This window comes from Pieris rapae, chromosome 9, assembly GCF_905147795.1.
Source record: "Pieris rapae chromosome 9, ilPieRapa1.1, whole genome shotgun sequence".
NCBI classification, from domain to species: domain Eukaryota; kingdom Metazoa; phylum Arthropoda; class Insecta; order Lepidoptera; family Pieridae; genus Pieris; species Pieris rapae.
Genome location: NC_059517.1, coordinates 1679674 through 1703777, shown reverse-complemented (window position 1 = coordinate 1703777; position 24104 = coordinate 1679674). Strand labels below are relative to the sequence as shown.

The following is a 24104-nucleotide window of genomic DNA, read 5'->3' as shown; positions in this document are numbered from 1 at the left end:
CGATGTAAAACGATTTGAATTAAGTACCGTTACTTACAAACGTTGATATTCCGAGTTGTTTGTGATAACGCATAATGAAATATGGTTTGGATAAATGTTAAAAACAGTAGCATGTTTGGGTTTCGAGTTGCCTATGTGATTTTCAGAAGAATACTGACAGACTATTATCCCACTAATTGGGTATACACTCGGCTATAATTTGCCCATCGTAATTATTACTTTAATAACACACTAGTGTGTAACGGCACGATTATTATCAAACACATTTCTTATCGTCGAAGTTATATCAAATAAGTATTTACGATATTTGACTATAACCGTTACATCAAGCTTCTGATAGCTTCCTCCAGAATTTAGTGTTGATATTATGTTTATATTAATTATCACCACGATGTTAATATATAGTACGACCACCTATATAGGCACCTATACGGCGGCAGGGTATTTCTTACTTCTGATTGAGTATTCAGTAGAGCGTAGCAGCGATGAGACGTTGGACCAGGTTGGGTCTATGTGATTTGTAGTTCAGTAGATTGTGATTAATAGTGAGATCGGTGCCAGATTATTAATAATTTAAGCTTAAAGTATCTAGTAGTAAATCAGTCCAAATTTAATACTGTAATTATTCGTGTCTTTTCTGCTCACACTTTAGCCACATGATGCCCACTAAACCCGCTAATGACGATGTCCAAATGGAGTGACGATATACGAGCATTTCTCTGATATATATTCTGATTATCCTTCCCCGAATACATCATGTGCTGGGAAGTGATACCGATATTTGTAGTGTCGGCCGACGGTGGGTAAATAAAACAAATAATAACGGTGCAAGTATTTATTTCCCACTAATTTGTATAAGAAATTGTGCATCGTGAAATACGATATAATATCATTTTTATTATTCCTCTAAAACACCGCAAACACTCGATTTAATATGAAGATTATCAAAAGCTATTTTATTATGGGATTTTATAAATCTTTAGTAAAAAGTGCAATTAATTTTTTTGACAAAATCCATTTGGTGCATTAAGGCATTAATTGCCTCTATAATAATAAATAACATTTATTAACTTTATCATGAGTGAAAATATTAAATTTCTATAGTATACATATTATATTAAAGTCGTGTGTCAATTGAGGTAGTGAAAATAAGCTCCCTACTTCCAACAAATAATAATAATCATAATAATCAAACGTTGAAGAATAAACAAGATTTTGATTTCATGTCTGACTTTTCATTTCAACTAAAACTTTCGTTTAAGGTCAGCTAAGTTTAAATTCCTAGATCTAAACGAGAAATTCTCATTTTTCTTTTCTTCATTGGCCGAAACTTCATTCTTTGACTGTTTAACTGGCTGCACCTGTAATAGAAAATTATTATTTTCGTTTGCAGGGACGATAAAAGCTGATCAAACCAACAGCTAGAATTACCTAAAATATCATAAACAGAAATCTATAGTTCAGTTCTGTTACTGTTTTCGTCACCAGCGCTACCTGTTGTTACTGTTAGTAGTTAAATACATATCCAAATTTTAAGCGTTTCAATAACATCTAAATAGATGGCGCCACATATACTTTAAAGCCAACTATACCTAAAGGCACTGGTAACCTTCAAAGAATCACATTAGCCGTACAATTAAATCACTCGGCCATACATGGTAATTGCAGAATCAATTTGTATATAGCAAACATATATGTATATTCATTTGAAAGTGAAGTCGTCACATTAAATTATAATCAAATTAGATTCGGATAAGTTATTATAAATGGACCGTAAGATGGCGCCAGACGTTATCTAATACCGGGTCGGCTAAATTTGTATTCTTTTTAGCATACCTGAGTGACATCTCCAATGACAGCTCGCTTTCTCCATTTGTACCACCAGTATTCGACGCCTAGAGTTACGCAAGCAAGTCCGATTCCCATGAAAATAACTATAAAAACACCACCAATATTTTGTATAGAAATTCCGTCAGATTGATCGTCCTGTTTCTCACATTTCACGGCTTTGGGGTTATTATTCCACCATGTCTCTTTGAGCTTTTCTAGTCTTCGTTTATTCAGCAATTGGAGTATGCTGCAATGAGCAAATATAATACTTTAAATAGGTATTTAGTATTCAGCCTATAGTCCAAACGCTTTTGTATTTACAACAAAAGCAAAAATTGTGTCATTACAACAATGCTATTATTTGTAATAATCTTATTTAAAAAGAACTAACCCTAGTACGTTGTAAATCTTTTGCCATTTTTAAATTACACTGTATTTGATATTTATCTTTCATCAGCTTATGTTACATAATGTGTTTAATTTTTTTTAATAATTCCAGATTGTACACTTAAATTGTTAGTATTCAGTATGTAAAGCGGGGGACGACGAATGTTTTGAAAATATATAATTAAAAGATTAAATAATTTATCGTGCTTTAATTTTGTTTGAATTAACTACGTTAATGTATCGAATGTAATTAATTCGTAATTCGATATGTTTTCATTTCGAATGACATCCAGTTTCGCGGTCATTTATTATTTGAAGGCTACCAAAACGCTTGGTGTGCTCAGCAAGGCAAGACGGTACTTCACTCCGGGCCACCGCTTGCAACTGTATAAATCGCAAATTCTGCCTCACATGGAGTACTGTTCACACCTGGAGGTTCAAATCGTGGACGACCAATCTTAATTTTTTAAAGGTCGACATCGCACTCGCGAGCCACTTGGAATTGAGTGTCTATGTCTCATCATTTAATCAGGTGAGGGCAAAAGACTAGGAGCCCGTTGGCCCCGCTCGTTAAAAATAAAAATAAACCGGGTAAAGTACCTATTTGACCCCACTATACGTCACGTGAATAGTATGTTTGTTATTTTAATATCAGTATTATTCTGTTATTCAGAATTTCAAGGTCAGAATTAGCGGAGATTATCAATGTTTACTGGTATGCAATTTATTATTAAACAATTATAGCTCGTATTAAATTAACGTTACATGGAAAACTATGGACAAAGCAACCTAGTTGAGTGAATTGACAAAATATGTCAATTCCTAATGTTAGACGGTTATAAGTATTTATATGCTTTCGCCGTAAAATGTTTTTTTTTACGGCGAAAGCATATAAATACTAATGTAAATATTAATGTAAATATTTCTCGCATTGGGGTGGTAATGTTTTGTTTGTTATTTTGTTAAATAAATAAACATTTAAAAGAAAAATTCTATGTATATGCTGCAAGTTTATTGCCGGAACTTCTCGTATATTCTATGCTGTAAATCTAATATTAGAACTATTTTTTTATTGACGTTCGTATATGAATAATGAATATATATTTATATTTTGATTTTTTAATTTTTCGTGATATTTTGTAATTTCACTCATGGATTCGAATTTTTATTCTGAATGTCGTGGCACAATGTGATTTTGTTTGTTTATATCGCAGTCTTTTTACTTTTTAAAGTGATTAACAGATTTATGATACATATGAAACAAAGTGTTGTAAAAAATTGTATATTATGTACTTTCATACGTCAGTCACATGATACAAAGCGGTGACAGGTTAGCCAAATTGACGATAACGTCATGCTTGTACATTATGTCTGCCTAATCCTAACATATATAATATATAACACCATATTGGAGTTCAATTAAAATTGAGTGTTTTATATCGAAATATAATATTGGATTTGTTTAATTAATACAATATTATATAATATTGTATTAATTGCTACGCTATGCTACAAAACTTGACGTCTGTTTAACGTGTCTACGGTACATCATCGGGGCATTAGTGCGACGCCATCTTGAAGTGTTTAGGGGGCTTCTTAAAATTAGGAATGATTAACTGTATTTTTTAAATTATATATTTTCACTTATAAATAATCTCAATGGTTTTTAAAATCTTTATCATTGATACTTCGCTTATATTGGTAAATATAATTTTTAAATCGGTTTAAGGTCCGTATTCTAGAACGTTACTCTTGCTTCATGAGTCAAGCGAAACGAACGAGATATACAGACCTGAGATTTTTCTGATCAGAATAATCCTGTTTCTTTTTAAATTATTTTTTTGACACTTTTTTCACAATACTTAAATAATAATACTAACAATATTTAAATGTAAATTAGTGTTTCAGTTACAACAGTACTACCTCGGGTAGACATTGTTTTTCGCCAAAACGTAGCGACCTTGAACCTGATAACCGGCAAATTTTGTTACTAAGTGAGTTTTACGTGCATTTTAAATGTACCAAACGTATATCTATCTATGATTTAAGTTGTTAACCTTCTTTAACCAGATTTCACTATATATTTATTGACATGAAGACATCATGAGCAGAGAATGCAGGAGTGCAGAGGTCATAAAAAAGTTTTTTCCATCCTATCAAGTAAACTAGGTACCTATCTAACTATAAATTTATCTATTGTTCCATTTATCTATTCAAACATTTCGATTTATACCATCTATCTATTTATCTATATTGATGAATTGATAATTTATCTATTTAACGACTTATATAATACATATCTATCTATCAATTTATCTATTCTTCCATTTATCTATTTAAACACTGCGATTTATATAAAACATATCTATCTATTTATCTATGTATCAATATATCTATTGTTCCATTTATCTATTTAAACATTTCTATTTATATAATATACAAGCTGCCCCGGCGAACTTTGTTCCGCCTTAATGGCAATAAATAAGCAGTTTGTTTTTTTTATTGGAAAAAATACAAAAAAATTAAATACCTACATTAATCATTCATTATTATTTCTGTATTTTAGTACATAGGTTGTTCTTCACTTAAGTACCTTGTGATACACGACATTTTTTGTTTTATTATCAGGCGCAAAAACAAACAACGCTGATGGTCTTCCGACCCGTGAACATGCCACGTATAATTGACCATGGGAAAAACATGAATGTTCTAGATTTAAACCACAAACTTTTATGGATTGGCCTTGTGATTTGTTGATGGTCATGGCAAATGCAAGACGTATCGGAAATTGAAGTCTTTTAAATTCAAACGGCATATCGGTTGGGATCATCGGGATCCTCGGAATAAGAACTTCCTCACCTTTGAGATTTCCTATCATTATCGTAGCGTAAATTACATTGTTCTTCAATTTTCTAACCACCAAACGCATACCGTTGCAAAACTGTGCAACGGTTGGTTTATGTTTCGAAGCATGATTACTACGGAGCCAACTTTTAGGCGTAAATTGTGCGGTGGTAAGCCAGGCACGTCCAAAGAGTTTAAAAATTCAATGGGATAGTTGGTGGCTTCATCTTCATTTGTGACGCAGTCAATAGATTTGAATGAAGCATTGTTCCAATGATCTTATTTTGAATTATGTAGTTCAGGTCATCTACATCTTTATTCTTAGCCGCTAAAATTGCTCGCTCACTCAACCATTCATTATTTTTGTAGTTAGAAATAATGTTTGGAAACACATTGTTAATAAGTTCGTCTTTTGATTCCATTCATCGACAGGTACTTGACCATTACCGATAGTCAGCAATTGCTCCGAGAAATCTTCAGCAGATGTATCATTAAGCAATGTAACTCTCATGTTTGTTGTCAGCTGCAGTTTCTTCACATAGCGCCATAGGTTTGACGATTTGAGGCAAGTGTTTATTTCGTCGACAGCCGTAGATCTTGGAATTACTGGCAGTATTTGGCGGAAATCGCCAGACAGTAAAATCATTGCTCCTCCAAAACATCTTGAGTCATTGCGTAAATCTTTTAATGTTCGGTTAAGTGCTTCTAATGCACGTTTATGCGCCATTGTGCATTCGTCCCAGATGATGATTTTCGATGCCGCTAAAACTTTTGCCATTGCTGAGTGTTTTGCAATATTACACGTTGGTTCTTCAATAGTTTGAAGATTTAACGGTAATTTTAATTCTGAATGAGCCGTACGGCATCCTTCTAACAATGTGACTGCTATTTCAGAAGAAGCAACTGCAACCGCTATGTTGGATCTCGCCCGAACAGTTGCTAAAACTAATGACATGAGGAATGTCTTGCCATTTTCATCATCGTTTGCCTTCATTAAAGTATCATAAACTTGCTTTTGTTGGTAATTCAACAGGGTTACATTCGTTTGAACTACTAAATCTAATTCCTGGTGATCATATTCACGTTCCCGCTCCAATACTCGATTAAATGCGTCTTTCGACAACAACAACAAATAGAAACATTAATCATTCTTTGGATGAACTGAATACATACGACCATGTCGAGTTTTATAGTTCTCTTCACTGTTTATACGAATGGGCAATGGCACTATCATTACATTTAATTATTTATTTAATAGAAATATTTTGAATATTGATTTCTTACAAATATCAAATTGTCATATATACGTCATTACATAGCTGTCATTATACGTCAATTACATAGCTATCATTTGCGTTTTATTATTCTTTTTTGTTATACCACGTTTTATAGTGACTGACGTTTCATGTCAAGTCCCACGGGAACGCTGCCGAACGGGATAAAAAGTATCCTATGTCCGTCTCCTGGCTCTAAGCTACCTCCATTCCAATTTTCACCCAAATCTGTTCTTCCGTTCTTGAGTTATAAGTGGTGTAACTAACACGACTTTCTTTTATATATATAGTCATTAAAGTATCATAAACTTGCTTTTGTTGGTAATTCAACAGGGTTACATTCGTTTGAACTACTAAATCTAATTCCTGGTGATCATATTCACGTTCCCGCTCCAATACTCGATTAAATGCGTCTTTCGACAACAACAACAAATAGAAACATTAATCATTCTTTGGATGAACTGAATACATACGACCATGTCGAGTTTTATAGTTCTCTTCACTGTTTATACGAATGGGCAATGGCACTATCATTACATTTAATTATTTATTTAATAGAAATATTTTGAATATTGATTTCTTACAAATATCAAATTGTCATATATACGTCATTACATAGCTGTCATTATACGTCAATTACATAGCTATCATTTGCGTTTTATTATTCTTTTTTGTTATACCACGTTTTATAGTGACTGACGTTTCATGTCAAGTCCCACGGGAACGCTGCCGAACGGGATAAAAAGTATCCTATGTCCGTCTCCTGGCTCTAAGCTACCTCCATTCCAATTTTCACCCAAATCTGTTCTTCCGTTCTTGAGTTATAAGTGGTGTAACTAACACGACTTTCTTTTATATATATAGATATTGGGCCTTGTATACAATCGTGAAACTACTACCTTTATTCATCCTATAACATAATCAATTAACACCTGAAGTTAGAACTTAGAACGTACCGACTCGAATAATAAGACGTACGTAATAGGCCTTAGAAATTCATGTAACAATAAATTGTTCAGACTATCGTTTCAGGAAGTACATGTTAAACGTAAACTAGGGAAGTATTTATGTAATACTAAAGAGTTAAGTAATAATGTTAATTACAATTAAAACCCGCTGATAACGCGTTTGTAAAACAATATATTGAATATAAAAAACTAAATTGAAAAATTCTAACATTTTCGTCCGTTTCTATCGAAATGTTTACGATGTGATGAAATGAGATAAATTAGTTTTTAATGACCGCGTTTCGCCTTAATATTTTTAGTAGTTACTTGACAACATAATATAGAAAAGTTTGCTGAAAACTCATAGCTTTCAATAATAACCTAAGAACTAAATAATTTATTCGATTTTTCTGTACAAATCCACATCAGTGTATAATAACATAAATTCGAGTTGGTTCAACCGTCTTCGAGTTTTGCGCTTAGCAGCATATTTTGTTATTTTTATTTATAGTTTATTTAATAATAAATATGAATTAGTTACCATAACAAATACAATACAAACAATTTTCTTAACCTACATATACAAAATAATAAAAAAATTAAATTTGTAAAGTTTGGCAGCATTTCCTCGCTGTATTTTGATACTTATTCTTCTAATTTATATAGTTGAGGTGTTTGAACATGTAGATAGAGGATTATTAACTATATAAGTATTATAAGTTTCTACCATTTTGGTAGCAACGAAATTATTTAATTGTTATTATTATATTCGATATGTAACACCGGTACAACCGATACGCTATTTAATTATTAAATAAAAAATGTGTTTTGAAGCTTTCTACCACGGTTTCATTGTGGAACCAACTGCCAGTAGAGGGTAGATATTGTTACGATGACGGGTTGACTTACGACTACACTAGAACGGCGTACGACAAGGAAGGAGCAATGTGCAAGAAAGAGATAGATGGTACGTCGCTCTAGAATTGTACAATCGCTATGAGTAGCAATCCTGCCTAGAGTGTTCTCGAACATCGTTCAGGATTATTCCCAGGGCGAGGCGAGGCATACATATTATAAGCGTGCCGAAACGCAACCGATTAATTAAGTTTCGAATTAGATATCAAGAGATAAACACCGAAGCGAAAAATATGCGAATAAAGTGAACACATGTGATAAAGTACTGTTTGAAGTGTACGTTATTAAAGTGATTAGTGACAGTATTTTGTTTGGTGTGTAATAAGTGAATTTTTGCGAGTAATTTGCGGTTAATTCGTGTATTTAAATTCCTCATTGATTTATTTTAAAAATAAACCCGTGACTGTACTACGGCATTTTCTATCCGATCTCCTAGCTCGTAACAATATTGATAAGAATTTTAAAGTCAAGCTGCCTTTATAGACTCTCTCTCTCTCTCGCAAAACTCTCCTTAGTTTTAACACCTTAAGTTTAGTCAGAAATCATAAATATCTTAACTGTTCTTAATTAATATAACTTTTGCATGCCTATTTTTATATGGCTCAGTGTGCGGTGGTTTTATAAATAATCAAAAATAAATTATTGATTATTATCAAAAAGGCAACACACCCGCTAGCCTCAGGTGTTGCTAATATCCATGGGCAGCGGTTATCACTTTATTACCCACCTGCTCGTTTGCCTCCTGATGATTTAATTCATTTACACTGCACTTTAATATTAAAATTAACTTACGCATTATTAAATTGATCTTTCAGTGGTGAACCTTGTTGAACCGCAATAGCGTACGGTTTTCTGGAGAATTCGTCTCCTACCATTTGTAAGTCACAGCTCGTCAGGACTTGGTACCTGAAGAAATATAACGCAAACGTGTTTAAAATAAGTGGAATCTAGCAAGTTGCTTACAGGAAGTAAAATACAATTTGCTCATGTAAACCAAGATAGTTTAGATGGCCAGACTTCCTAGTATATACGTATATTTCATACTACACCAGGGGTCTGCACATGTTTGTCTGTCTATATATCTATTTATCATCTTATGTTACAGGTGCCTGACATGAGTCTGATTAAAAAAAACCCGGATTCTCGGGAAAATCTGTTGAAATAACAAAATATGAATCAGTAATTAAACAATATGATTGAATAATAATTTATTCTATTTGCTTACCTCACATCAGTAGCATCACCAAGCCACGCGAAACCTTCGCTTGAACTCTTGGAAGCTCTGACTCTAGCGACAGCCTCTTCTACTGTATTCGGCAGCCCGGCTTCTTTCATCGCCTGCCACATTTTCGTATATTTGTCACTAACTGGGTAATCCCATACCGCGAGCTTCGCACGTTCCACATCGCTTAGGCTGTCATTTAGGCTCATTTCCTTCCATATCCTGTTAAACCAGTCTTAGATAAGTTGATAATCAACACAGAAATGTATTATTGTACACGTTACTCACATCAATACCAAAGAGCTCGGTTTTATATCGCACACCCGGGACAAAATGACGACTATTAAAGCCTTGACTTGTTTAAACTATAACGGAATATGCTTAAAAGGAGTATTAAGAATATCCATATCCATATTAAATACCTGCATCATGAGCACACCTCACATGCAGTCTCATGGACCTTCACTTTCACAAGGTAGTAACCTAGTTAAATGTATTAAATCATTTTTTCTATTTCTTCCTCTTGTAAATTGTTGAACCTTTTTGGTATATTATACATATTATGTATTTCATCTTTTATTAAATATTTATTGATGAATCCATACAGGAATTTTTTTCTGAGTATTAGATTTCTTTTTTTTCTTTTAATGGTCTAGTTTGTGTATGGCCCTTATTAGGGTAAAAACCTCCACTCTAGAATTAAATGAATAATATTGCTACGAAGAATTATTGCTTTTCAAACCGGTTCGGTTTTAGCATGCGCTCGATTCGGTATTTCACTATCTTTCGGTTTAAAATAATACTGGCCACGAAATACGTCCTGTCTTACATATAAATATTGAATTCAATATGGTAAAATTAATAGAAATAAACATTATTCAAAAAAAAGTTTATTATTGTAGTCTGTGGTAAACGTTATTCGCGTGCATTCTGTCAAACGCTGACAGATACTTAATAGAACACACAGTTGTATATGTAGTGATAATATAAATATTGTCGACTATTTCTTAGGACATTTATTAATTAATAAACACAACAAAAAGGAAATCGTTCCATCCGTTCGCGCGTGATGCCATGATCAAGGGAAACACAGGTTTCTTTTGTCTGCAAACTTATTTGTTAGATTAATAACTTATGGATGATTAACTAATAGATTATGAACTCATAGATCACTTCATGTAATAAAAAAAAACATATTTTGCAATGCTAATATGGATCTTTAATTAGCTCTGTATTCGGGGAGACGGGAGAAAAATCGCAGGCAGCATCGCTCTGCTTGCATGTATTTGGACTTATACGAAAGCAAAATTGAATACGTCTTGTGGTATCAACTCCATAATTATGTATACATTTAATTAACCTAACCGTTAATTAAATGATATGACTTTTTCGTAAATATCAATGATGAATTGAATAAAATGGAAGTTGGAGTTACTCACCAGACCTAAATCTTGTGCAACATGGCAACGCCCGTTTAAGCTCATATGAAAATCGGTTCATCCCGTTATTCTCACGTCACATATAAATTTATTAACAACAAAGTTGTAAAAAGAAATCGTTAATAATAAACCGAAACAGCTATCAAAAGTTTTCACTTTTCAGAGTCTAAAAACATAGTTTTTCAACGAATGTTAAACGTTCAAAACAAGTGTTGTTTATGTTTTTTGCATTAAAACAAAACAGTGAAAATTCCATATACAATATGGCGGAAACGGTGTTAATGAGCTGGCTTCGTGACCGATAAGCCTCTGATAAGAGTTATATCAGTAACTATGCCATAATAATCTCAAGCGTATGAAACGTAAATAAATCATCTTATAAATTTCTGAACTGGATTTACAATTGCTAGTTAATAGAGCACGTGAATGTTACTTGCATTTTCTGAACTAAATTGACGTTTCGCTCTCGAAACCACAGAGGGCATGATTGCAAGACAACTTACAGACTTGAACTAATTTCAAATTTTTTAGTAAGTAAGTAAAAAGTCTTAGTTTCAAGAACCCGCCAAAATACTCAGAGAAAATGGTGTCCAGACCCTGTGACACTAACACGAAAATAAACGTCAAGTTTTTACTTGTTAATTGTTTCTTAACTTACTCTTTGATAGAACATAGTCTATGACGAGTTAAATTCCAAGATATCAATGAATTAATTATTATATACAGTTATTTCACCATAACGTTTTTAAAGTTATGTTTTATAAAGAAGAAAAAGAAGTCTTGGCCTAGTGGCGACTCTTATCCCTGAAGTCGTAGGTTCTTTCTGTCTATGTGCGCATTTAACACTCGCTTAAGTAAAACCTCGCGAAGAAACCGGCATGTCTCAAATCCAATGTTACATGTGTCAGACAGATGTCCGATCTACTTGTCTATGAAATAGAAATGATCAAAGAAACGGATGCAATCTGAGGCCAAGACATATAGGGCTGTGGCACTACTAGATTATTATTACGCTCACTAACACCTAATTTTTCTGTTGACCTGTTAAAAAATGGTGGACCCAAATTAATGTAATTAAGAGTACTTACTCGTAAAATTTAATCTCAATATTGGCCATTCTTTCAAAGTACGTCATGGAGCTGGACTCGTTAAGGGGCGCGTACTGGATCTTATACTGTTTGGAGAGGTCATCTAAAGATTCTATTGGAGTGTCCAGACGGGAGACTGTCAGGAACGCGGCCAAATTTGCGGTATACGACGCTATTATGATGAAGCTAAAACGGAAAGACGAAAGTTACATGTATACGAAATAGTGTTTTTTTTTGTTCTTACTTAAAAAAATATTTGTATGACCTAAGCTTTCATTTATTTGCAACATATTAAGCATCAACCGACCTACAATGTCATAGTATTGCCAATAACAAAAAAGTAAAGCATCGCAGTGATGTCAATTAATTAGGTAATTTCATGTTATTTCCCCCCATTTTAGGGAAAATCAAGATGTCCTTGGTGTTTTTAGGTAAGTATCTCTTTAAACGTACGATTCTATACAATTTATATTAAACCTAGAACCTAACCGACAAACTAAATTGAATATAGACTCAAATGTGGCTATAACTGAAATACAAAAAGGACCATTCAAGTATTACATAAGAACTATTGTTTCTTTGATTTACTTATATGGTGATTACGTCAACAGTAATTATTTACACATATTATCCATACATTGTCGAGGATTCCTACAAAAAATTAATACGTTCTATTTTTTTTGAGAACTCTGCCTACTTTTGCTGTCAAGAAGGGGGGGGGGGGGGATAAATTACAGTAAATTTGCTTACGTAATAATTAAACGGCCCCAAAACGGCCTATTAAAATACCTTTGTACAACAAAATTATTTTTTAAGGGGTATCTACAGTTGGTTTTAGGGGGAACATTCTGCAGGAGGCATCACTGTGTGTAGACTAATTTGTCAAATCTTAGTGATAATTAGATATATTACCCAAAAAGCCACCAAGTAGCAGCCAAAAGCCGTCCGGAGAGGTTCTTGGGCGCCTCCCCTCCACCCTGTGGTGTTAATGACGTCATACAGAACCAAAGACACTCCTTCAGCGTGAACTCCCGTCGTTCGTCATCATCCTTGTACTTCTCCCGATTGTTCTGGTAACTATATGGACTCCACTTATCAAATACCCACATAAGGAAACTGAAAGAGGTTTTATTCATTAGATTATATGTGCATATCACAAATACATAAAACCTTAAAGATCATGATAATTAAGCCTCGATTATTCCTTGTAACCTTCAAAAATTAGGCCACACCGCTTGCATGAACAATGGCAGACCGACATGGTAACAAGATGAAAAGGGCCATCAGGGAAAAGAAAGAGAAAAAAAATGCTCAAGATAGAGAGAGATGGAGCTATGAAATTAAAAGATATGGGACTATAATAAGAATTTAATTATTAAAAATCTAATTTATTGATTTTATATTGTTTCTGGATGAACCGCTAAACTATGTCTCACTTAATACATCATTTTTAAATATATAAGGAAATCGGACTTGAAACTACAGCTATGAAGCACAAATTTCTGAAGGAATATATATATAACAACTACCTATATAAACAGTTTTTACTTGAAAATAAAACTGTTGTTTTTAATAATATTCTTTTTTAATTATTTGTATTTTCCAAATATTTTAAGATCATAATCAGCCAAACAAGTCAAGACATTCTCGATTTTAGTGAATAATTTTTTATATACATCTGAACGTTTTTAATCCTTTATATGAAGCATAAATCAACTCTGGTTTATACAGCCTTTGGAAGTTGCGTCGAATAAGAAGGTAATCAAAGGCGATTAAAAAAAGTGACGGAGAGTTTATTGCTAGTTCTTCTCTTCCGTTTTACGCCCTTGATTTGAGAACTGGCAGTAAATGTAAAATTAGAAGCATTTAATGTATATATCTTTTTTTGACGTTCATAAGTGTACATTATGTTACCTACATGAATAATTGATTTTTGAATTTTGAATAAATTTAGCGCGCAAATGTATGTTTACGTAAGTTATCCGTCCCTGGACCGCTCTGAATAAGATTATTCAATTTGCAGAGAATGAGTTTCATATAAAGAATTTTGTATCACACATTATGACTGTTTTGTACTAGAAGAAAAAACGCAGTGCTGCGATAAACAAAGTTAGTCTATAGAGCTGTGTGTGAGTAGAATCTGTGAAAACATTCCTAATCTGTGGTACAAACCACAACTAACATTACTTATGAAACCACGCCGTTTAATACTTTACACGTTTTCTGAACTGTCATGAGTAATTAAATTGATTTCAAATATATATTTTTTTTATAGGTTAAAAAACGTTGAAATGGCGGTGTAGCTACCATATTTTATCGAAGATTGAAAGTAAAAACGCAAATTTCTCTTTACAATGCGGGTAAAGCCCATTTGTTATCCTCTTCATGATAGTATTTTAACATTAACTTTTTGAAAATAGATATAATACATTCACGGCTCTGTGGATACCACATTTTAGGCCCAGTTTTAGAGGTCTGGAGGCCTTGGAGCCACAAAGGAGTGAAATGAGTGGCTTCAAATTATTTTCCCAAATAAAATGAAAAACAAATTTCAGTCGAGTTTTACCATCAATAATTTGTGGAACTAAGTAAGTTGTTTTAGCATTTAACAGAAATAACAACAAAAGTTGTTCATTAGCCGGAATAAAAACCTTTTTTTTTCGATGTTTCTATTGTGGAGGCCCCGGGGCTGTAGCCCCAGCTGACCTACTCTAAATCCGGTCCTGCATATTACAAATTATTATTCTGGTTATAATGTAACTTAATATTTATGTCCGATAATAGATGCCTATAATAAAGTAAGTTCCTGGAAAGATAAGCACTAGTAAACAAGAGAAGTAATGAACATTTCATATAAATGGTACTTCTAATTTAGTGCAATATTAGATATTAAAATCAATAGATGTTTACGTAAATACGACAGATATAAAAAAACTTACGCAATTATTACGAGCTGGGGACCCTGACAGAGGTGTGTTTTACTTAAAAGGGTCCCCAAATCTAACAATTGAAACGAAGAAGGGCGTTGCCAAGGGACGGGATAGGCAGCTGATTTTTTGACAACGGCAAATATTTTTTTACTAATTTAATTAATTTGTCGAAATGTATTTGTATTGCACAAATTAATTACTAAATAATTCGAAATCTATTTATATTGCATTTCTAATTATTACATACAGGTTAACCACGTTTTCACTTGCTGTCCTATTCCTTGTTCACACCTCCCCCCCTGACATTCAACTGGTGACGCTCTTGGTAATGCACAAATTGAAACCGAATTGAAAAAAGTTATTTCTTTTAATCGTCTTTGTTGAAAAGAAAAAAAAGCGATATGTTTATTTAACTTCATTTTTGTTATTAGTTTTTGGTATATAGGTATACCAAAAACTAAAATAGGAATTTTATATAAATTCCTTTCGGCACTGGATATAATTAATTTAATTAAATTAAAAGAGTTAGCTTTTGAAATTCTTATCACGGAATAAATAACACGCGCGCATTGTTATCAATAAATTAGTCTAGGTCTATGAGCCCAGTTTCTATGCGTAATTTTGTATAATCATTGTGGTCGCTTCGGAATTATACAGGTCACAGAACAACATGAACTATATATATAAAAAGACTATTATATTGTATATATTCTTATTAACAATTTGTTCTATGTAAAGTCATCTTTCGATGCAAGCCATATAGAAACTCCGAAACTGCTTTGCCGATTATATGAAATTTTCTCGAGTAATATGCGGTCTGAGAATCCGGTGAAAAGGGTGGCCATCCCAACCCCATTGTTAACTACGATATTATTATGTAATATTTTCAATACGGCAAAACATCAGAAAAGAAAATTTGTTTCATGTGGTATTTTAACAATACCGCACTGTATTACAATTAAAATAATAAACAGTTAACAATGTTTTAATGAAAACCCAAAGTTGGGCAATACATGTATTATGTCCTTAGTAAGACTTGACAATGTACATGCGAAGTAAATCTTGAAGTTTACGGTTTGTATGTCATGGCTTAAGACGTCATCCGTGTTGACGAGTTGCCGCTGAAGGTGATTCGCTTGATTGTAAAACATATTATAGTTCCTACATAATTATATACTTATATATAAGTTACGCTTTCTACACAACGCCCGAACTAAAAATACAAAAGAGGTGTATTAATAATTCGTAACTTTTTGCAGCTGTTAAAACGTAGACATTTTTCATGCAATGTCAGTTGATGTTATTATCTGTGCATTTACAAAATAATGTTCATAATAATTACATTTATCATTTACAATAAATAAAAAAAACTATTTTACACTTACTTGTACAGTTTTAATAATGAATATGCTATTTACATTTTTTTCGTTAGCAACACTATCTTTATAGCAAGCTTTAAAGCTGTCAACAATAATGTTGCCGGTTCAAAATAGCGTTGATTATACGACATTGAACTACTATTGAATTTGGCACGTATTTTAATCCATTCCTGAGACCGAAAGTGAGTCACCGAGTGTGTTCTTAACTTATAAATACGGTATGCACACAGAACTATTAAATCATGTGTTAATCTGTGCAATTATTTATTAACAAGGTATATTCAGTCTTGATACAGACCCAAACAAATTAACAGCGGCGGCCTCAGGGGGAGGCGAAAAGGGCAATTGCCCGAGGCGTCGCTCTTGTCTCGCGCAACAACCCAAGCAAATTAAAAAAATATCGATTTTCCAAACTACTTTTGAGTTGTATTTTTGAAGGAGCAATAAAATATGCTGAGACTGTTACCTTTAAAACGGGATCGTAATTAATTACAAGACTTTGAAGATCAAACGTATCGTATTCATAATTCATTAAATACCAAATACACAAGAAGAGTGTGTTAGAGTGTAATAGTCTCACTGATAGACTGTCAGTAGTGTTATTAGACACTTTCTTGTCTTAAATATCCTTTTTAGTAAATAAGGATATTTAAGTAAAATGAAACTAATCATTTTAGTTTTATATTATTATTTATTTATTTTTATTAAACACAATAATATTACGAATCTCTCCCTTGTCATTTAAATTGGTATGTAAATGTTTTTTTTAATTAAACTTATTTAACAGATAAATCTGTTAGTTGCTTATTTTGTAACGTGTTATTACGAACACAAATGAGTTGTATGAAAGAGAACGCTTATAGTTGCACTACCTTTGTAACTTTGATTTTATTATCTATGGCGTTTATGGGCACAGGCGCTATTTAAAGAATTAAGTTGGCGCCTGGTTAAGGTGGATAGTACCGGCTACCCCAGAGCTGGTGCTTTAATCGCTCAACGAATAAGTATACAACGAGAAAATTCTTCCAGCATTAGTACACTCGCCAAACTTTTCAAATTTAATTTAATTTTCTATTTATAATTTTTTCATTACTGTATTATCATTAACAATATTGTAAATACTGTATATTATCATATTGTTATTATATTTATTACACTTGCAATAAAGTTTTTAATAAATAAATGTACTTACCTGTTGAAGACCGGAAATATACAATACTAATTTTAATTATTATCTGTGTTCGTCGGTTAATGACAATTGACTACTCTACCATGAAGCCGCCTTTAGTTTATGGCTCATTTGTTGCTTATTTTGGGTTTCAGCTACGGTTAAGGTTTTCACGGTTGTTGAGTCTACACTTCAAAAGTATATTGGAACGAGGTGAAACGAGAATTTCAGCAAACAAAACAAAAACTTTCTGCTTTTTGCGTAACGAAATCGGATCAATAAAATCTAGAAAAATATGGACTGTATAATAAATCTTAAATCAAAACCCTGCGTTTTTTTTTACCTACTACCTTTACGGGTCTATAAAAAGTATCCGAATCCTGCTTTAGTTCCGTATTATGTGAGAATTGAAACGTAAATTGTCTAATTACAAACATTAAAGAACTACAACCATTTTAATATATTATCATTCAAACATCTCACAATACCAAACAAAGTTTCACGAACAGAGGCACAATATTACTAAACTGAAAAATACATTTTGTATGTTTAATCGTTAAATATTACTTTATTACATAAAATATTATGCCGTCAGAAGTAAGATTACAATGGTAGTTATACCCTAAACTATTTGAATGAACTGTCAAACCATTTTTTCTGTGTGAAGATATCTGACAGCGCTCTGAATAAGGACCTAAGATTCGTGACGTAAGAACGATTTCGAATGTAATTTTCTCTGAATTTTCTAAATGATACTAGTATTCAGAGCTGCTCGAAGTCTAATTTATACGGGACGTTTATGCAAAGTAATGGAAATCGACGAGCTAATTAAATTTAACTCTAATGTATTTAAAACAAATAGGATTTTGTCTCAAAACCTGTCACGTGACAAAGCGTGAGCTAATGTCATTTCCAATTTTGCGTTAGTGAGTCACAGCTGTAGTAAAGTGACAATGTCTCAAGCCTCTGGTCATGTGAGAAGACGTTAGATAGCACAATGTATTTCACAAATTCCTTTGGGTCACCCTTGACGTAAAGTGACTTCGTCTCAAACCCTAGGAGGCTGACACAAGATGCATTAACGTATAATGTATGTAGAAAATCAAAAAGTAAATTCGTATGAAAATGACAGTTCGTGTAGACTGTAGACCGTATTCCGCTATTTCGGTAGCCTAGACCCAAAAGGCATGAGACGGGATACATTGGTCCCGTGACAAAGCGTGAGCTAATGTAATTCCCTTCCCTATTTGTTTAGCGTTAGTGAGTCACACCTGTCATAAAGTGATTTTGTCTCAAGCCCAATCTATCCCGTTATCATAGTCTTAGTTGTGAGCGATCTAGTTTATTATAATGTATGTTTATCGATATCGATAGTCGGTTACCGATAAGATTATATAAATAATCAATCATTGGTGCTAATTCTAACTACTCTAGCCTAGATTACAAAATTTTTTGAAGGTCCGTATAGGGCATACATATTTCTGTATCTGTTTCATCGTTTTTATAAAGTATTCAAAAACCTATGAATGGACAGTTCATATGAAATTGAATCTCTGAACGTGAATCAGATTTAAAATTTTTCCATAATTTTTACCAACTGCGCTAAAACTATAGACAATAGCAAAGCAGGTGTTTTTAAGTTGTTTAAATAATATAATCATCCGTATTATGTACAACATCAGCACATGCTAAACCTTTCTTTCTTTAATAAGAAACAATAGAGACAGACACATGATTACCATGTTCCTTGTATAACGGTAAAAAAAATTAAAAATTCACGCGGGAGATTTGTATTGTAAGGAGTATGTAAGTAATATTTAACTTTGCCATTAAATATTGTGCCGTGCTTGAACTCATTCCTATGAAAATAAGAAAAACAGCTGGCCTACATTAAACATCGACCCGTGTATTTATCAGATGGAGACTGCCCTATTTCCATGACATTTCCCATGATTACACGCGCCACAGGTAAATAATAAACCTGTCGGTAACAATGTCATAGACTATGCATTCGATACATAATCTATGATTGTTTTATTTATTTTAAAGGGTACACAATTTTTTGATGTTAAACATCTATAGCCGCACGTAAAACCGATTTCTGGCGTGGCGACGCATGCCGTGGTGACGCATCGCCACGCTATATGATATATAGTCTAAATGCAGTAGTAAATTTCACAAAATATTTAATGAAAATAATGTTTATTTAACTAATAGTCATCGTTATCTGGAAAAAATCGTAATATTTTATTTTATCATTATGACATATTTAGTTTCTATCACAATCTGTTCTTTTCTGCATATTACTTTTACAAAATAATGTCGATGTTTCACATCTGCCAGGCGTCCCGTGACAGCTCACATTTTTTTTTCAAAATTCATAAGTTTCGTCAGTAGTATAATTTTATATGAAAACTGTATCACTAAGGCCTGGCCGTCAATGAGTACAAAATAAGTACATAAGCAAGACTTGAATAATGACTAAAGTAAAATATTTAATGCTTCGAGTTTTACAAATGAGTGTTCAACGCTTACGAAATCACATTAACATGTAAATAATAAACGGTTTTGTGAAAATTTGTAAAAAGAATACTTAAATAGAAAGATTCAAAATAGTATCCCTGTTTATATTTCTATGTATCTGAAACGTACATACTCTGTGTTTTAAAAATAATAAGTTACTTTTCGATCAGAAAATGATTAAAATATTGGTTACAAACACGTCACGACGTTACTTATGATTAAGGTGACTAAAGGCATATACTTATATTATATTACGCAAAATATATATTATATATACAACAACCATATTATATTGCAAAGGAGCAAAGCAAACAGTAGAGGCAAACATGAAAGGAATTTGATATTCTTTTTGTTAACAACGATAATTCACTATAATGGCGTCATCAAAGGTTTTTGCGGGAACTTTTAATTTGTAATCGGTATTTCCGGAGCTTTAATATCAATAAAATATTGATATTTTAACCGACATGGGTTCAAAATGAGTCAGAGTCATTATTGTGTAAGAAATTTTTAATTTTCTTTTTTTAACATTTTTGTCATTGTTATTATATATTAATAGCAGTATTTCAACAATAATTGAAATGTTATAGTTTTATAAATTAGCTGTGCGTTTACTGGTATAAGTCAGAATTGCTGTGCACTGTCAAATCGACCTTCGTACGAGTTACGGCCTACCAATTGAAAAACATTTTGTAATTTACTTAATATTGTTAAAAGTATAATACAATCAACTCTTAAAGGTCAAATACTACATTTAGTAGATTAGATAAGGCGTCTTTAATGCTTAGAGCGTTATACACAAAAATGTTTTCAGCAATTGTCTTACATGGTAACATTCCCCGGCCATAAGCAATAGAATTGTATGTGTCGCCGGCTCACGTTATACCAACAAACGGGTTCTCAACGCAATTTAGTTTAACCTATACACTATTTTAGCTATTTGTCTGATCACAAGGTCAAAAGCAGGATAGGATGTAGCTTATATTCACATTACGATTTGTTATTTTAAAACGATTGATTTAAATGGAAAGTAAACCACAGAGCTCACAGAGACTACAGAGCATTTGTAAGTCAAGCTACTAATTGTAAACTTTTTTCGTGATTTTAAGGTCGAGCAAAATGAACGAGCATCCATGTAAAAATCTAAATTTTGATTGTCTTGTTTAGTCTATAGGACTTGGTACCCATTGAGATCGTAATCCTATTGTAGAAGTCTATCCTTTTCAATTTAGATAGGATATATATTTTTAGGGTCTTTTTAAGAGACAGAAATAGTTTACAGCTAAACCCAACTTTCGCTCTCATAATAGATGAATTCCATGTGTGTAATGGATACACACTTATCCAATTAAAAAGCTAAAGCGGATAACACATTCATTATCACTGCAACTCTCACGGTCGAGCTACTCTATAAATAAGTGCATTTAATAAATTAATGCCTTACCTTGTAAAGAAATAAGCGGCGAGAATAGAAAACCACACATCATTCTCTAGAACCGTTAAGAATTTAAACAATGATGTCGGTGTTCGCGGCAGCTTCATCAAAATAGTGATTCCAACTAAATCGTAATATGGCACCGTAAAGTCCACCACGTTTTCCCTCTCTGCCATCACTGATAAAGAAGACAATCCTATGTCTGCCCTCTTTTCCATCAATTCCTTTATAATTCCATTCCAATTCCCATTTTCGTCCATATTTCCGAAGCTTCCGTCTGGTGCGAGCGTTATTTCATAATCGAATTTAACTATCTTTCTTATTTCCTCTATCAAATCAATACAGTAACCCTTAAAGCCTTTGGGTGCATCCTCATCCAGTATTACAAATGGTTCTTGCTAAAAATGTAATATTCCTAAATATGCCATCAAAACTTAGTTACAATGTACTTGCAAAAATTATTGCCCATGGAGCAGTTAACAATAATGACAAATGCAGAATCTTATACAAAGATTTGTTAATTCAATTCTTGCTTATGAGAATTTTGGACGTTCCAAAAGATAAGTTAAATGTCAACGAACGATAGCGCCTGTGCTAATAAAGACGTTATTTACCCAACTGTTTAAAAACAAACGAATATTTCAATATGCCAGGTACGTAAATTTTAAGTGTACATTAATATTTCAATGGTAATTGTACAACATACCACAATAGTGACAATCCTGTACACCAGTTGGGCGGAGTAGTCGGTCATATTTTCTGGATCGGTTAATGTTAAGGGATTTGAAAGACCGGCCTTCCAGGTTCCTAACGGTTTGCTGCCTATCGAGGCACCATCTTTTATCGTCACGGCTGATAAATCTGTTGTAAACTCCATGTAACTTCTACCGTTCATTGAACCATCTTCGGGGATAAAAAACGGCGCGTACGTTGGTGTTTCTTTAACCTATAAAGTAGTCTTTATAAATGAAACATTTGTTTTCAACTCTAAATTGACTTGTTAAGGATATGCCACGTACTTCTTGAAATGCAGTTTTCAAATCTAGCGTCCTTGTGGGGGTGTTTTTACCGTCATAGTCATCACAGCTCATGTATTTCATGTCGTTTGGCCACTTGCCAGCGTCAAGAAGTGATCTGAAAATTAATAAAACCCAAATTCTCACGGAAAATCCCGAGCTATAATTAGATGATCTACATTGCACGTCTGTTTTAAAATTAGAAATTTAGAACGCACGTTCGTATAATAAAATGGTCATTACTTGATTGATAAAAATGTTCTTAGGGACAGATCAAAATAGAACGCAGATGTAATCTCTGGCTCCCCATTCATGCTGTAAGTAGTTTTAACTTTTCCTAATCTATCCCTACTCTTTGCATCTGGAGTGGGCTTCATGTAAACAATAGTAGCATCCTTGCAACCACAACTTATATCGCCCTTGTCTAAACTAAGTGCAAACCATGCGGTTTTTCTACCAAAGTACTGATTTTCATTAGCAGCATCAAGCACGTTCTTAATAGTTCTTAAGCTGCCGATAACGAAAAAGTTAACAATATCCAGTTCTCGAAGACTTCGAAGTTGCGTTTTAATCTCATCTTTACTGAAACTTTTTACGGGTGTTATCACATGTCGAGTTGGAATATTTTGTAAAAGAGACTTGTATTTGTGATCCATCACTGCAAAGAATGCGTCACTATTAAAACAGGTCAACGACCAACAGCTGTTTTATTGTATATATTATCTGTTACCAACCAAAAAATTCGTCGAAAATAATTGCGGCGTTTGTTATGCCTTGCTTAGTAACAATAGCACGTATTGATTCAGGAAGAAGATCCGCCGGTGGCATTACTTGCAGTAGGTACCGTGTTTGGTTTGAGTTTAGACCTCGCCACTGTCGAAGGTCACCTTCTTGGCCAAAAGACCCAGAAATAGTGGGCAAACCTAGCGCTGAAGTAAATGATTTGATAGTCTCTGACCCGACTCCAGTCGTTGTGAAGTCAAGTACGACGTGTGGTGGTTTCTTTCCCGACACCATGTCTGTATATTTTCTACAAACTAAAACATCAGATATAATTAAATTAAACTGAAAATAGTTATGCATATTTGACCTTGCTAAAGCAATAATCGTATTTCCTGTAAAATGGTTATTTTAAATATCAATGTCTGCTGCGACACCAAGTGTAGCAAACGTGCAAGTATAATAAACTCGGAAATAAATTAGCACGTCACTTCAAATGCTCACCATTTTCTAAAAATGCCTTAGCATCAGTCCGGTTACCGACGACAATAATAGGATCGACAGCAAGACCCAAACTGGGATTTCTCCTAACATACTCCTTAGCTACTTCAAAAGATTTCTCGGCCAAAGCGTTATTTTCTTCGTTAATTAATACTGAAATTTAAGCAGTTAGATCACGTATGCGCAACGATGTAAAACGATTTGAATTAAGTACCGTTACTTACAAACGTTGATATTCTGAGTTGTTTGTGATAACGCATAATGAAATATGGTTTGGATAAATGTTAAAAACAGCAGCATGTTTAGATTTCGAGTTTCCCATGTGGTTCTTAGAAGAGCACTGATAGACATAGGGGGACTGTGTATTGTGCCAGTAACCACGGCTACGTCCGGCCTTGATTCACCCTTAGTAATTGATGGGTTCTACGCTTATCACTTTAATAGCATACATTCAACGTAGGTACTTATGAAATTGTTGCTCCGTTT

General features: G+C 33.2%; 1 protein-coding gene across 1 annotated transcript; it reads right to left on the bottom strand.

Moving 5' to 3' along the window:
- Window positions 1-820: 820 nt before the first annotated feature.
- LOC110992629 (ionotropic receptor 25a) lies at window positions 821-23948 on the bottom strand. The gene is made up of 13 exons (XM_022258519.2): window positions 23843-23948; window positions 23622-23771; window positions 23132-23434; window positions 22641-23055; window positions 22401-22515; window positions 22088-22327; window positions 21391-21779; window positions 12859-13062; window positions 11947-12132; window positions 9423-9641; window positions 8990-9103; window positions 1837-2077; window positions 821-1361 (listed from the first exon to the last, which is right to left on the bottom strand). Exons 1-13 carry the CDS (start codon window positions 23916-23918, stop codon window positions 1245-1247), a joined length of 2769 nt encoding a protein of 922 aa, XP_022114211.2. The 5' UTR covers window positions 23919-23948; the 3' UTR covers window positions 821-1244.
- Window positions 23949-24104: the final 156 nt, after the last annotated feature.